The 16,911-nt window shown below is 43.1% G+C and overlaps 1 protein-coding gene across 1 annotated transcript; it reads right to left on the bottom strand.

Moving 5' to 3' along the window:
- Window positions 1-306: 306 nt before the first annotated feature.
- On the bottom strand, window positions 307-16,660 carry bace1 (beta-secretase 1). Its single transcript, XM_061718974.1, has 9 exons — window positions 15,920-16,660; window positions 9,840-9,928; window positions 9,541-9,757; window positions 7,415-7,552; window positions 7,130-7,264; window positions 6,937-7,038; window positions 6,122-6,271; window positions 2,748-2,919; window positions 307-1,887 (listed from the first exon to the last, which is right to left on the bottom strand). The coding sequence occupies exons 1-9, from the start codon at window positions 16,208-16,210 to the stop codon at window positions 1,649-1,651; spliced, it is 1,533 nt and encodes a 510-aa protein (XP_061574958.1). The 5' UTR covers window positions 16,211-16,660; the 3' UTR covers window positions 307-1,648.
- Window positions 16,661-16,911: the final 251 nt, after the last annotated feature.

Raw genomic sequence — 16,911 nt, 5'->3', positions numbered from 1 at the left:
TGTTAGCTCTCTCCTAGTTACCTGTGGTCACTCAGTGGTGGTGCCAATCTCATTACTACATCAATTATTCATGTCTAATTCCTCTGTGATCTTAAATAGCTCCTTTCCTGATAGCAGCTTCACTGTACACTAAATATCCATGTTTTCTGAAGTCGAACGTTCTGAATTCAGACCATAATTTAATATCAACAGTTCTTTACGACTAACTTTTTCCAACTTTTTTTTTCTGAGCCTTCGGGAACGCTGGATATCTGTGTTTACGTTAATGTAACATTTGTCTGGAAAAAACTGACCTCAAGAGACGTGTTACAGTTACAATAAGTACTTTATTGGTTTAACAGTGTTGCCAGTGCCTGACAGATAAATATTCAGTTCTGAGTTTTCTATTTACAGCTTGTTCAGAGACAACATGAACTGTCCCTGATCAACATACATATTTATCTTTAGTGTATAACATACTTTGGGCTGGTTTCCTTGTCTAAGCATATATGGTCCCCGTTGAAAGATGTGGTGAGTGGTGTGTGTGTGTGTGTGTGTGTGTGTGTGTGTGTGTGTGTGTGTGTGTGTGTGTGTGTGTGTGTGTGTGTGAGCTGCTTGTCTGTGAAAGAAGCCCTCTCAAGTCTTAAAACGATCGGATGGTGCAGAAGTAGTTTCCAAGGATAAATAAGCACTCTATGTTTTGTGTCTGTGCAAATAGGAGATCTGGAATGAACACATTTCATGTACGACAGATACATTTAAGCTACCAGTATTAGAAGAAAAAGTGACATCTGATATTGACGGTAATCAGTAGTGTCGGTTTTGCAAAACCAACTGTTTTACTGCAAATGCTTTACAGTCTCATATTTCAGCCACGTAGTCTCTGGATGCATACTTCAGTTGCTTTGCAGACATCTTTGCTGGCGTGTGCAAGGTTACGTAATTTCATAGATGCAGCATGTTTTTAATAATCTTCATAACTTTCTGTATACTCTTCTCTGACATAACAGCCGTGCACACACACACGGGCATGCTCGCATCATTCACTCGAAAAGCCACAAATGTTAGGAACTACAAACACACACGTGATCACACGTTTGAGTCGCACCACATCAAATCCCGCCCGCCAGCTCCAGGACTCCTCACGTCGTATTCAAATCCAAGTTGTCTTCATCCGTGTTAGTAATGTACACTTATTTATCTTTTCCTAAAGTCTAATTTGCTCAGTGTAGAGCTCCGTCCATATTTTCATTTTCGAGGCTGAACTCGTCCCGTTTTGGGGTTGCAGGGGCGCAGTGGAGCCTACCCAAGACGGGGATAGCACCCTTTTCAATCTGTGTGGTTCACGTTTTAATAGTTTTAGGAAAGGACATATTTATTTTGTTTGTTTTGGCTATTTTCCCCACATAGGTTCCTCCGGCCATGCTGATCTGCATAGGTATCTTAAACAGGCAAAGTGTATACTGACAATGGGACCTCTCTCTTACCGGTCCCATATCCCCTCAAACAACCTGGCTGTGCACGTCAGCAATGTCTGTACATTTCCTATCGTGTTCCTGAAGAATCGTTTCAAAGCTCTTTGGACAGCACCATAATGTCATAACGTTGGACATCCTTTGTAACACAGGTCATCTCCGCGTGTGTTTCAAGTGTCCCGACATCTTCGCCCTCATTTCAGGAGCGATATGTCGTCTGCGAAGTCCCCGTGCGGGTGCAGGCAGCGGGCGAAGCGCCACTGGCACACCATGAGACACAGAGGCAGCATGAAGAGGGCGCAGATTCCCGCCATGATGTAGGCGATGGTCATCAGGGTGGACTCGTCCGTCTGGGGGATGTTGTAGCCGCAGTCCTCCAGGTCCACGCCGTGGAACGAGCCCTCCACGGAGGCGGTGCGGAACTCGTCGTGCACTACACACGGGAGAAGACAGTTGAAGGTGTTACAGATGGCACACGGGTCAGCGTCTTATATGAGGCACCTGTGCACCTGTGGGTGTATTTCTTTATTACGACGGAGTATTAGGGCCAAACAAAAAAACAAAAAAAGGAAATTACGAGAATAAAGTCATAATGTAATGAGAATAAAGTCGTAAAATTATGAGAATAAAGTCATAATATTACGAGAATAAAGTCGTAATATTACGAGAATAAAGTTGTAATATATTATAAATATATAAATATAACTTCACAAGATGCTCAATATTCTTCATTTTAACACAGGGAGAAGATGCTCTTCCTGTTAGAGTTCTCATAAATTACCACTTTATTTTCATAATATTATGACTTTATTCTCAAAAATTACCACTTTATTCATTACGACTTTATTCTCGTAATGTCACAACTTTATTCTCGGAATTTTACGACTTTATTCTCGGAATTTTACGACTTTATTCTCATAATATTACGACTTTATTCTCGTAATTTTACGACTTTATTCTCGTAATTTTACAACTTTATTCTCGTAATATTACGACTTTATTCTCATAATATTATGACTTTATTCTATTACGACTTTATTCTCACAATATTACGACTTTATTCTCGTAATTTTACGACTTTATTCTCATTATATTATGACTTTATTCTATTACGACTTTATTCCCACAACATTACGACTTTATTCTCATTATATTATGACTTTATTCTCGTAATTTCCAATTTTTTTTTGTCTTAGTTTGGCCCTAATACTCCGTCGTACTTTACTATTATTCTCTCCTGTTGTATTTTTGCAGAGTCAACCTAGCTGTCCCGCTCCCACTCCTCCCCCTCACCGTGGCAGGTGCTCACTGCGAAGCCGATGCGCTTCTTCTCGCGGTCAAAGACGACGTAGAAGCCCTCCATGATGACGGCGCCCATGACCGTGCCGGTGCTGGACTGGGACACGGCAAACTTGTAGCAGTCCTCCTCAGGAGAGGCCACCTCCTCTACCGGCCGCAGGTATTGCTGCATGAAGACAAGAAGAGAACCTGAACATGTGGAGGAACATGTGGAGGAATCTGGACTCAGCAATGAGTCCAGATTCTGCCTACGGTTGTTGGAGTGTGGAGTGTGACTTGGAGAAGACTTGGAGAACGCTATGCTGACTGCTGTACTGACTGCTGTACTGATCTTTTGGTGGTGGCAGTGTGATGGTGTGGGACGGAGTCTCCCTCACTGGAGAAACGATGCTCGTCATCATTGGAGGAAATCTCAATGCAGAGATATCGAGGTGAGATTCTGCAACCTGTGGCAATATTTGAATATTTGAATTATCTGCACAGTCTGGGACCCAAGACTATCCTCCAAGATGACAACGCTCGCCCTCTCACAGAGGAGTTTATCGGAGACTACCTCCAGTATTTGGGAGTAGAGAGGATGAATTGAACACTTGTGGGATTAGCTTTGGCATGGTGTTCGTGTCAGAGTCACCAACACAACCACATTGGCTGACTTGTGACGAATTATGGTTGAAGAATGGGATGCGTGACCAGCATGAGGAGGAGGTGCCAGTTTTCCAATTTCCAAATTTGCCAATTTTCTCTGAGTTAGCAGCTGTATGAAGGAGCTCGTGGCTGTTGGAAGAAGGTCTGGAGAGTATTAATAAAGATTTAACATTTACACCACAATAACATTTAGGCACTGGTAAATGTTTAGACAGGAACGCGGTGCATGGAGTGCTGCTTGGGTATTAGCAAAAATAGTATCCCTCAGGTGCTCTTCAGTCAAGGGAGATCCATAAATTGTTGAAAACAGAGAACTGAGGCACTCATGAGGGTAAGGTTAATAAAATGCCTTTATTATTGCATGGCTAGTCTCTTAAAAGCGTGTCTACGCGTTTCAGCCAAACTGGCCTTCGTCTGGCCTTTGTCCTGACGAAGGCCAGTTTGGCTGAAACGCGTAGACACGCTTTTAAGAGACTAGCCATGCAATAATAAAGGCATTTTATTAACCTTACCCTCATGAGTGCCTCAGTTCTCTGTTTTCAACTGGTAAAAGTTATTTGAAATATCTTGGGATGCCCAAACTGATCCAAGGTGGGTTTTTTTCTTTTTTCATTATTAACATGTATAAAAATAACAAATATGGCTTGAACTAGTGAGGAATGTAACATCTTTCCATTTAAAACTGTAAGGAGCCCTATAATTCAAAAAATGTGACAAGGCTTTGGAATGTTAAAAAACACGATGCACATCTGCAAGAGACCTGTCTCTCATGTTTTTATTTAGTTTTTGTTTTTGTTTGTGCTCGTAAAGACAAATGCGTGCCAGGATAGCATGTTGCTCTTGCAGAAGTGAGAAAAACATCTTTTGTAAATTGGTCATTTGTGTGTGTGTTTTATATATTTTTTCTTTGCAGGATTTTATCTCCGTGCTTACATTGCAGATAATAGCAACATATGATGCCATATATATGATATAATATAATATATTATATTGCTTATATATTTAGCTTATTAGCAACAATAAGAAAACCCAGACACAGTGATGCAATAACTATGTTGTCCACTAGAGGGCGCCACAAATCTTCACCTGTAAAAGGAAATATTCAGCATAAGTTCAAGTTCAGCTGTCAGCTGATTTTTCATCCAGTTAGTCGTCATATTTTAGTGATGAAATGTTTCTGGTTCATTGGTACATTGATTGCCTTTAATTACTCCTGTTTAGATGCCACAGCACACATGCAAAGTGCATATTCCTTGTAGAGCGAATAATCTATTATGGTGATTAGAATAAAAAGAAGTACAAACTTTAATTGCTGTGGTTGTTCCTGTCAGCTACAATAATGAGGCGTCTCTAAGTCTATTTGAATGAGAACTGTTTCCTGGCATGTATCTTAAAAGGTTATTTAAATGTAGTAATTACTTTATTCCTGCTTGTAAACTTTTATTTGATTAAATGACTCAAGGGTTTTATTGTGTCATGAGTTCCTGCCAAAATACAGAGGAAAATAAAACCATTATCTCAGTCTGTTATGTACGACAGTAAGTTCAAGACTTCAAGATGAAGGGTGGGAGTCACAAAATACCATGTGCAACACAATTCTTTTAGTAATTATAAAATAATTTTTCATTTTACTTGAGAAATCAATCTTGCGCGGCCAGAATCTAAAAGATTTGCTTATCTGGACTCCACGTTTAAGGAGATTTGTTTGACATAAATGAGAATGATGTCTCCTGGCCTGTGAGGAAGCAGTGAAGGAGATGCAGCATGCCACCAGTTTTGATACGTCTTTCTGTTCTGTTTCATTTTTAGATAAAGCTCTGGTCATGCTGTGACTTTTTTTTGTATTTTCTTGAGCTTTTCTTTTTCCTTTTCCCAATTAAAACACCAACTTCTTGCTGCTATGATGAGTAACCATGACAACCGCAAGGTTGTTTCTATGAGGGATCTGTTGACTGAGATTCTGAAAAGCCAAGTAACGTTCAAAGACCCCAAATCCAGGTGTGCTGAAGAAGAGATGCGGGGGAAGGAGAGCAGCAGTGAAAAGGAGAGCAGAGAGGAGGAGGAGTAAGGCATGTCTTGCCTGAGCTGTCATGGACACAAACGCAGGGCTTGGAGCGAGGATGAAGACAAAGCAGTACTGGTGGGAATTAAGTACTCTGCTTCATCAAGACACGGCTGCTGGAGGATATTTATCTTTGCAACGCGTCTCTGTGGCTCTCATGAGCGCAGGAAGAGATTCTAAGCGGGGCAGTGAGGCTAAAGGGAGGGGAACTGAAACGCATTGGCAGTAGCAACTCTTGAGGAAACAAAATGCCCCGCTGGCAGGTGTCTCCTGGGAGTCACCCACTCCCCTCCCTCTCTTTAAGTTGGTGTTTGATTTATCAGCTTTATCACGAACTGGATCTTTATTTAAGGCCGAGGTCGGGTGGCAGTGAAGATGAGGATGTAACATTGAACTGGGGATGTGACAAAGCTCACATTTTCACATCTAAACGATCCCCCAAAAAAGTCCAAGGTGGTGTTTCTTCAGATGTGTTGATTTGGTCGTCATTTCAGGACCTAAAACGTGTTTGTTTGCTTTTTTTTTGTCCTTTTATAATGTGTTTGCATTAAACTAAACATGGCCGCTCCTGATCACTACAGCAGAATTAAAATCCAAAAGGCGAGCTGGCCTTTCATGACATTCTACCATATCCAGAACCAGAAGCAGCTCCCGTAGTTACCTGTGGCAGGATAGAGATTCGGAAGGACTGGTTGCGGTTTTCACTCATCAGGTAGAGGGAAATGACGGGGAAGATGTTCCAGGGCGTGGTGCCGGCCTTCCAGCATACCAGCTGGTCCCCCAGCCAGAACCCGGGGGGGAACTGCTCCGTCTGAAAGGCAAGGTCACAGGGATGTTCAGTCATTCGGATACGGAGGCTGCAGCTACTACGATAACCTCAAACTTATTCTCATCACATTTATTTGATTCTGGACTCATTTAGGTACCAGGCTCCACATATGACCCAAACTACAAAACATGAAGAGAACAAAACCAGTGAAACCAGTGCTTATATAAGATAAGAGATAAAAACAAGATAAAAAGAGATAAAAACAACTCAAGATTTTGAGGTTTTTACTAAAAATGTCAAAGACTGGTTGAAGCAAAATCAGAAATGTACGCATTTTTAATCACCTGTAACCGCTAATAGGGTGCTCTCTTGCAAGCTGAGAATTGTAAATAGGATATAGCTTTGCATGTTGAAAATTGAATGTATTTTTGTATTCTTTTTCTCCTTTCTTTCGTTTTCTTTTACTAAAAGCCTAACTAGGGACAGGAGATGGAAACTAGCAATAGCTATAATCTCTGTATGCAGAACATCAGTCACATTGGCTTGTTTGTAATGAGTGAATGTGATCACATGTAAACCTGCATTGTCCCTATTAAATAAAATACATTAAATTAAATGAAATATCAAATGAGATGGGTGTAAAAAGGCCCAGCTAGTTAAGCGATAGAAAAGAGAGAGAAGACGTGGAGTGAATGAGATTCTCTGACCGAAGAGGCTGCTTCAATGGCCTTGACCGCAGCCTGAAAGACCTTCCTGGGCAGCCGAAGGTTGGTGGTCCCACTGTCCACGATGCTCTTATCATAGTTGTACTGCAGGTGATAGACGGCAACACGTCAGTATAGCTTCTACTAACCACCAGATCGTCATTTTCTGCTGGTTTCCTGCTAAATCCACTCTCACCTCTTTACAGTCCATGTTGAGGTCCTGGCCGTTCACCTCGATCCGAACAATGATGACTTCATAGTACCACTCCCTGCGGATGGGAGTGTACCAGAGCTCTCCCACATAAAGGGACGAGTCCACTCCTCCGATGATCTAAGGACACAGGGGGAAAATATAATCCAGCGCTCCCTGAAACTGCATCAGATGATTTGTGTTGAGCGTGTGTGTGTGTGTGTGTGTGTGTGTGTGTGTGTGTGTGTGTGTGTGTGTGTGTGTGTGTGTGTGTGTGTGTGTGCGCGAGACCATGCTGCCGCCAACTGTGGAGCTGCCCAGGGAGTAGTTCTGGGTGAAGCCTGCGCCGCACAGCTGAAGAGAGAAGAGGTTGGGGACGGATGTCTGACGCACCAGAGAGTCGAAGAACGGCTCCAGCGTGTCGTCAGGCTGGAAGAGAGAGAAATATAGGAAGTGCAACAGCCAGCTGCTCTCAACTTCTAACATATTTTCCATCACAGATCATTCACAGCGGTGCTTGTGAGCTTAGATTTGTAATTTTCCTCCATTTCTACCAGCGGATTGGTTGAGCTCAAACTCTTTGGTGATGGTTTTGAACCTTTTCACCCTAGGGAGCATCGGGGGGGGGTCTACTGTAAAGTTGCTTTCGTCAATGAAAATTATGACTAAATATCGTCGTCAACAAGCCTTTAGAACCTGGGGGAAAACGAGACGAGACGCAACGAAAATTCTGGTCATGTGACGATAACGATAATTAAATATATAATGGAATATCGTAGACGAATAAAAACGAGACTAAAATGTAAATTACTAAATAAAAACTATGCTAAAATGTGTCTTCATTTTTGTTGACCAAAACGAGATGAGACGAAATGTTCTGACAAAGATCCTTAATGTCCATGTTTAAGTAGTTTCCTCTGGTTTAGTTCTGGGTGACGTTAGTCCTCAATCCCAGTCGCTGCAGCAGGAATCAGATCCAGAAGATGCAGCTGCAGAGTTAGAGGCTGATGCCGTTAACGCTGAGCTCTAGGTTCACGACAATTAAAAACAAAGTTAAATAGAGAAACGCGGGGATCTGCTCTGGGGCTGGGAGAAGAAGAAGAGACCATCTCTGGAAACATAGACGTGGAAAAGAAACTGAATGTGTCGTCGAAAAAGAAAAAGTTGGGGAGAAATGCGGAAAAATAAATATGTTGTAAACTCAAATTAGAGTCTTCTGTATCTGGAATGGATGTATTCTTGAGTCTATAAGGTAACAATAATATGATAATAAGATAACCTTGTCTGAATTGTAAAATGGGTTAGAGTTAGGGTTAAAATGGTCCTGGACAATTCTGACTAAAATAACACTAAAATGCTCAGACTTTTAGTCGACTGAAACTGGACAAAACTAAAAGGAGTATGAATGTGACTAAAACTAATAAAAAACTAAAATGATAGCTTGACCCAAAGACTGGACTAAAACTAAAATGGAAACAGGCTGACAAAAACAACACTAGCTCCATTTCTACCAGCGGATTAGTTGAGCTCAAACTCTTTGGTGATGGTTTTGAACCTTTTCACCCTGGTGAGCATCAGTAACTCTTTTCTGAGTTCCTCAGGGATCTGTTTCTTTCAGGCTTATATCCATCCAATCATTTATCCATACCCGCTTTGTTCTGGGGGTGGGGCATATTTCCACAGATAAAGTATGTGTGGATGTATTGGACCCAGGCTAAATGTTCACTTGAATTCTACATAAGTTGCTCATTTCTGTGGTTTGAGGCAGGGCTGGGCGATATATCGAGATTTTAATATATATCGATATATTTTCAAACGCGATATGGTACTAGACAATATGGTTTATATCGATTAAAAAAAATTAAATAAAAAATGTAATGATTTTGATATAGCCTAGCTTATTTTGTGACAAATTGACTTGAATGTTTTATTTGAGATTTGCACAAATGTTTTGTTATTTGCACAACTGTCAACCTCAGTGGAAAAGTCTGCCTGTTACTGTCTACATTGTATTAATTGCACAGTGTATTTTAATTTAATTGTTATGCAGGAAAGGGATGTTTGTTTTATTTTATTCAAGAAGCATTTTTATTTTATATATGCAGGCAGTTTATTTTTATTTCATTTGTTTTATACATTTTGATATTGTGCAGACCTCTGTTAATAAATCTACCTGTGTGACATTTGGCACGAGGCTTTGTATTAAAACTGTTTTTTTAAGGGTTTGCCTCAGAAAAAATGAAGCTAACAGACATGCTATGCTATAATGCTTTGGGGGAAACCCCAATTATGGCACAGAAAAAATATCGATATATATCCAGTATCGCCATTTAGCTAGAAAATATCGAGATATGACTTTTGGTCCATATCGCCCAGCCCTAGTTTGAGGGTTTTCTTCGGCGGTCCGATCGTCTCACCCTGGCTATGTCGGCGTAGGCGAGGCCCAGGATTCCCTCCCAGTTGGATCCGTTGATGAAGAAGCGGTCCGACTGGGTGATGGCGGCGATGTTGGCCCGCAGCGTGGCGTTGGGGCCGTGCGGCACGGAGACCAGGTCGGTGCCCAGCTCGCCCTCCCAGCGGCCCTGCGTGTAGGGGACGTACACGCTCCGACCCATGTCGCGGTACGAGCCGGAGCTGCGGATGAATAGAGGGGAGTGAGATGAGCTTTCCCTGCAGAAGAGCGGCCGGGTATCTTAACTGCTGTGTGGCTGCTCACAGTGAACGGTGGTAGTATCTGCGCAGGAACGGATGAGCAGCGGCCCCGACGGCAAAGTTGCTGCTCCCTGTGTCCACCAGGATGTTTAGCTACAGAAAGCAGGACAAAAAAGACCCAGAAATTATAATTTTTATTGCTCTATGCTGTGAAGAAACTGTCAGTCTTTTAAAAGGTGCACCAATCCACAGAACAATTTTTCTCTTCATCTGCTTCTCTTTTGTTGGAGTACCCTGCAATCTTTTAGGCCTGACCTCAACGTCCTTCCCCGTCGTCCCTCTGTCTCCGCTCCAGCCCTCCTTTCCTCTCAGGTTGCCCTCTCTATTCCCCCTGCTCCCATCCCCTCCCTTTTTATCCGCATCTCCGCGTGAGTATCACATTTTGCGTAATCAGTCAAAACAGTCAGGGAATGTGTGAATGGAGCACAAAGACAGTCCGTCGTGGAAGCAGACGTGTACGGTTTCCCCAGTGCATTCATTCATTCACACACTATAAATGTGAATTGACTACATATACCGCCTCTTGTGTGCTCCGTGTCAGGGGCAGCGTGCGTAAACTGATTGCATGTTTTAGCTGGCAGATTCTTCAGAGACTGAGACACTCGTAGTAAGGATGGATAGAGGGGCATCGAGACGCTCTGACGGGCCGCCGCAGAGGCAAAGCAAGCTGCTCAATAATGTATCGGCTCTTAAAATACCCAGAGAAGTGCTACTGTCTCAAGGGCCGAGCCTGGCAGCTCAGAATAAATCCTGACTTTGTCCTAACGGACACACACAGAGCAGGTCTGCATCCTCAGTACTCGCACGCCCTCTGCAAACACCACTATCAGTCACAATGCTGCACGCCGTCTTCCTCTCTTGGACTGAATTTTGCTGACTGTCCAGGACTGAGCTGCTCCTCTCACACAGCTGCACACACGTGCACTAAAGGATGCATCCTGACACCCTAAGACCTCCTGTCTTTTCCTGCTCCTGCTCTGTCTCTCCCTCTCTCTGCCTTCCTGTCATCCCAGGCAAAGAGCCCGTCTGTTGCAGCTATTGTATCTGCCCTTCCCCCAGCACGACGGAGGGGAACTCATCCGGTGGTTACGAGAACGGATCGCAGCATATCTGACCGCCACCTTAAACGGCTCGAGGTCACTTCAGCATTAAATGCAAGGCTCTTCATTCGAGACCCTTTTCCCCTCACTGGTCCACTGAAACGTCCAGTTCTTTGAGCCTCTGCCAGCCTCGAACCATGAACACTGGATGTAAACACGGACTTCTAACAAGACTGTACTGTTGTGCATCACGGTTACATCATACATATCGAACATTGATTTAATTGTTAAGAGCTTCCAAATCATTTGATGATCGTGGTCAACCAGACTGGTCTCTGGGAACCAAGTCTTCAGAACCCCATGCTGTCTCCATCCTTAATTTCCAGCTTGAAAATGTGAGTTAGACAATTATTATGAAAGCTTTTTAATCAGGCCCCAAGATGATGAGGCTAAATAATAAAAATTAGGAGGGTGTGGAGACCCTAACGTAGCGGTTTCAAACCTAACTGCATTGATATTGATCATTCAGGGGACGGGGTCATGATGCTAATAGCAGTCAGGCTTCCATGGAGGATATTGCATTTGTTTGGTGACCGTTGGTCCATCCAGTCTAGACTCTATAATCCATTAAGACATGGCCATTAATTACAAAAGATATATAGAAAGTCTTAACAGGGTGGGAGAAAACATGGGCTGGACAGTTTCTTGCAGTCTGTTGGCTTTTGGCAATCTGAATCACAAAGATCTCTCTCTCTCTTGCTGGTTTCAGGAAGCGTTTGTCACAGCCAGAGTGGCATTTCCACTCAGCACCGCTGTGTCCCTCATCATCTCCCCACAGGCACGGCTTTAGTTTCCTGACAACTCCTGAGAAATCCTTTTTCCTCCCACACTTCATCTCTCTCTTCCAACCCCCTACTCTGCCCCTTTTTTTTTGTTGTTTTTTCTCCTCCTTCTCTTGCAGCAGCTCAGCCCTGGCTGCGTCCCTCCGCCGCCGCCCTCTGCGTGCCAGCCTGTGCACCGCAGCTGCACCCAGCTGGCAGTCCTCACGCCACACATTAATGCTCCCATTATCTGTCAGTGTCTTTCAGTCCTTTCTTTTGCTTTCATTCACGGGCCAGCTGTCATCGCAGGGCAAAAAAACACACATGAGTAGGCAAACAGTTTGAATATTTAAGGTACTTTTCAGTCAACTGACTTTAAATTAAAATGTCCCATAAGGTGGTATGAATAAGGTCATGAGTTACAGAGGTCTAAAGGTCCTCATTAAGGTTCAAGCCCAGGTCTGCAGGCCCTTTGCTGAGGGTCATACCCCTCCATTCTCTCCACCCTAGGGATGGGCGGTATGGACTAAAAAATGTATCACGATAATTTCTGGCATTTATCCCGATAACGATAAAAATGACGATAAAAAAAATACCAATTCAACTCCACCTTTTCAACTATAAATCTATCTCGCTCTCAGATCTGCCATGTTTGTTACACAAAAACGTCATTAACGGGAATTTATCCTTTTTTCTTCCTTCCTTCCTTCCTTCCTTCCTTCCTTCCTTCCTTCCTTCCTTCCTTCCTTCCTTCCTTCCTTCCTTCCTTCCTTCTTTCCTTCCTTCCTTCCTTCCTTCTTTCCTCCCTTCCTTCCTTCCTTCCTACCTTCTTTTTTCCTTTCCTTCCTTCTTTCCTCCTGCTCTTTCCTTCCTTCCTTCCTTCCTTCCTTCCTTCCTTCCTTCCTTCCTTCCTTCCTTCCTTCCTTCCTTCCTTCCTTCCTTCCTTCCTTCCTTCCTTCCTTCCTTCCTTCCTTCCTTCATGTACGTTGTGTGTCGATTTAACGCAGAACCATAAATCAGCTTTACACAAAAACGTCATCAACAGGAATTTATCGGTTTTACCGCGAGATGACAAATTCTTACCGTGGGAATTTTTTTTGACGGTTTATCGTGAACGGTAAAATATCACCCATTCCTACTCCACCCTCTTTCCTGTTTCTTTCCACTTTCAAATAGAAGCCACTTGACTCACATGATATGTAGAAATAATCATTTTAACAGGTGTGTAATAAACGTTTGTAGTGATATCCCATACATTTTCATAGCATCTTTGTTGACAATAAAAGCTGTTAAAGGAGATATATCATGCCCTTTTTTAAAAAAAAAAAGGTTGACATCATTTCCTTAAGCGTTATTTACACGCCTGTGACACACTTCAGTTAAAAATACCACAATGATGTAGCACAGAAGCACCCATTTCAAAGATATCTCTAAACCTCTGCTCACAACAGCTGGTGTTTAGGGGGCGGAGTCAGACGGTTCACTCCACCCCCCTCTCACTCGGGGCTGTGCCTCTTTAGAAGCTGGTGCAACAGCTTTGCATTTAACTTTCTAACCGCATGCTCACACGAGCATCCTGAGAGCCGCTGTCCGTTCCCGTTGGAGGCGGATGGCGTTAAGCTGAATTCTGGGAATTCTGAGTGTGGCACCGGGAGAGTGGCTTCTGTCAAACTTTCAACTTCAACAAGTCGCACCTACGCAGGAAGTGCTAGCCAATTAAAACGCAGGACAAAGTATACGACTCATTTGTGAGACAAATATGAATAGGTACAATGAAGGCAGGTCCAAAACCCACACTGGCGTGTGAGTCGCAGCAAGTGCAGTTCTGAGGCTTGGTTGCGTTAAGATGAAGAGGCTGGATATTTCTACCCTGATGTGGGTCTGGGACGTCACCGTACACTGTGGAACAACCCGTCTGAACAGTGTCAAAGTTTCAAACTTAGCTGGATCCAAGACAAAGTGAAAAAGTGTCAACAATTTTGATTTGGTTGTCAGCTCAGATACCTGAACATATTGAAAGATCTGCAGGTTCATTTGTCTGGTGTACCATAAGAAAACCGGTGAACAGAATCAAATGTTAATACAAGCTTTTATTTTATCATGCACATTGCACAATGTTTTCCAGCCAAAGGTACGCTTTTCTAACTACAGAGGGTTAGGAGAGAAATGCACACGGTGGTCATCGATCCAGTCGTATTTATACTAAAAAGGGAGGTATTCTTGCAGAGTTTTGCGATCCGAACTTTTACTTCTAAGGTGAGCATGAATCAATCTTTTTTATGATGTAAAGATTGTGTCGTCCCCAAAGGTGGGAGGGATGAAACGATAACGGGGTTCACCTTACGGCCTCAGGCTGGGAGCATGTGGATGAAGCTCTTAGCTCTGTCATAAGCTAAATAACAGTCATGTTGCATTTTGAGTTTGGGACTTTTCATAGTTTATTTATTTACATTTATTTATTTATTTAATTTTAGTTGTTACATTTCTGGAAAAGAAAAAAGTCAAGTCATACATGAGAGAAACTATTCAGTTTGTGGCAAAATATCTTTACTTGTATGAAACTAAAGATGCATAATGCAAACCCGACATTTACTTTTAGTTCAGTTTGTGGAAAATGGTTGTCCTGGCTTTCTCTTTAAAACTTAAACAGTTATAAAGCATTACAAACTTTAACAATAGGGCAAACCCACAGCATTATTTTGTATTTTGTGTCTTTCAAATAAAAGACAAATTTTTCCAGTCATATGTTCCTCATTCAAGGTTGTTAAAAAAATACTGCTATAATATCGTATCGTATCATTATCGTGACCTCAATATCGTGTATCATACCGTATCGTGAGATTAGTGTATTGTTACACCCCTAATTTATACTGAATGCAGCCCAGTAAATGTCTCTTATTGACAGCGTAAACTAGGGCTGAACGATTAATTGCATTTGCGATAATATCGCGATGTGATAAAACGAGATTTTCTAACCGCAAAGGCTGCGATTTGACCAGTCACGTGATCTGGTAACGTAATGTGCGAGTGAGCAGAGCGGGAAGAGCAGAGCCGGCAGGGAAAAAAAGTCAACAGTGCTGCGTAACCTAAATCTACCATGGCCTCGGTGTTAGGGCTCGGCCTGGGAGCGGGCTGCGGAGGAAATATACGAGCCACACCTGCAGCTCGTCAGCTCATCAGGAGGAGAGGTTAAAGAACGGGGCTGCCAGTTGTTCAATGCTGGTTTGTTTTGTTAACTCTGAGCTTTGTTGGTTTGTTTGTTAGTTTGCTGGTGTTTTTTTTCCTCCCTGTGATTTTTGAGTTATTTGTGAAGAAGTTCTGACTTCCCTGTGAGAAGGTTTTTTTGTTCCCTGTGGGAGTTTTTTTTGTGTTTTTCAACTAAACTACGCCTCGTTTTGGCTAAAGTTTAACCCGGTTTGGTGTCGTGCGATTGGGTTCAGAGAGAACGACCCATAACACTCGTGTGTACAGACGTATGTAGACGTGTTAAAGAGGTAAAGCCACAGATTTGTTTTCTTTATTGTTGTAATCTGTGCTTTAAATAAATCTGACATTGCTTATGATAAAAACAGACTGATTTATTGCTTGTGTAGTTGAAAAATACATGAGAACAGGACCTTGAAAAAATAATCGCATATTAAATCGCAATCGTACGACGGAGTATTAGGGCCAAACTAAGAAAAATAAAAAGGAAATTACGAAAATAAAGTCATAATAATATGAGAATAAAGTCGTAAAATTACGAGAATAAAGTTATAATATTACGAGAATAAAGTCGTAATATTATGAGAATAAAGTCGTAATATTACGAGAATAAAGTCATAATATTACGAGAATAAAGTCGTCGACTTTATTCTCGTAATATGACGACTTTATTCTCGTAATATTACGACTTTATTCTCATAATGTTACGACTTTATTCTATTACGACTTTATTCTCGCACCATTATGACTTTATTCTCGTAATTTTACGACTTTATTCTCATTATATTATGACTTTATTCTCGTAATTTCCACATTTTTTTTTTGTCTTAGTTTGGCCCTAATACTCCGTCGTACAATCGCAATATTGAGGAAAAAAATCGCAATTGGATTATTTTCAAAAATCGTTCATCCCTAGCGTAGACCCACATGGGGGAACTATTTCTCTTCCTCTCATACCTTCCTGCTTCAGGCCAGAAGGTGATTAGTGTCCATCTGCTGGACGGTGATGTAACTCCTACCTTCTGCGGAGGAGAACCCACGGCCATCTCCACGTAGTATCCCTGTCCGGACTTCCCTCGGAGGTTATCGATCATGCCCACGAAGCTGGGGCGGGCGCCTCTGCGCATGCGCGCGGCTGCAGGTGCCGCGGGCACCGCGGCACCTGCAGCCGCGCGCATGCGCAGAGGCAGGCGGACCGCTGCAGCCGCAGGTGCGGCCCCGCGGGGGGGAGCGGACCCGCCGCAGCCCAGCAGGCTCAACACCAACGCTGCCAGCAGCAGCCAGCGAGGCGGCAGCCTCCACTCCTGCATGCTGGTCAAATGTCGCAGTCTTGTTGTGATGTGTCTGTGATTGTCTCTCAGTAATGGCTCGGCTTGACGTCCAGCCCGCGGCAGCTCAAGAGATCAGGCGGTGATGCTGCTAAGATGACGGCCACGACCATGATGGACGCACGCAACCACCTTTCATTGGTCAATCTTTAACGAAACGCCAATTTTGAACAGGAAAAAAAAACTTCTCTCACAAAGATCACATTTACGCCCAGCTTTGTTCGCTGTCAGGTCATTTGCAGCATGAATCACTGCCCCCCCCTCCTCCCACCGCGCATCAACACGGGCCGTCTCTCTCTGCGAGCCCCCCGCCGGGTGGCAGCCTGCCGGGGAGTCTACCGCAGTCCTCCATCCCGCTCCGTCTCCGACCGGTTCATTCTGCCCTTCCAGTCTATCACCTCCTCCTCCTCCATCTACCCCGCCGCATCCCTCAGAGCTGCGAGAGAGAGCAGCATCAGTCAAAATAAATCACAAATCCGCACTACTTCTGGTGAGAATTTTCAAAGTAAGACAGTAACAGGCAGGGGCTCCTCCAAAAATGTTTCATAGGGGGGGCCAGATGGGACCACTTAAATTCTTGGGTTGGACACCAAAACTAAAAGCCATCATTACAGGATTGTATTATACTGTTGTAGTATAAGGGCTCAGAAATACTTAAAAAACGCCTACTGATATACTTAGGT

This window comes from Cololabis saira, chromosome 4 (assembly GCF_033807715.1).
Source record: "Cololabis saira isolate AMF1-May2022 chromosome 4, fColSai1.1, whole genome shotgun sequence".
Classification (NCBI taxonomy): Eukaryota; Metazoa; Chordata; class Actinopteri; order Beloniformes; family Belonidae; genus Cololabis; species Cololabis saira.
The sequence above is the reverse complement of the archived record's forward strand: the minus strand, read 5'-3'. Positions and strand labels throughout refer to the sequence as shown.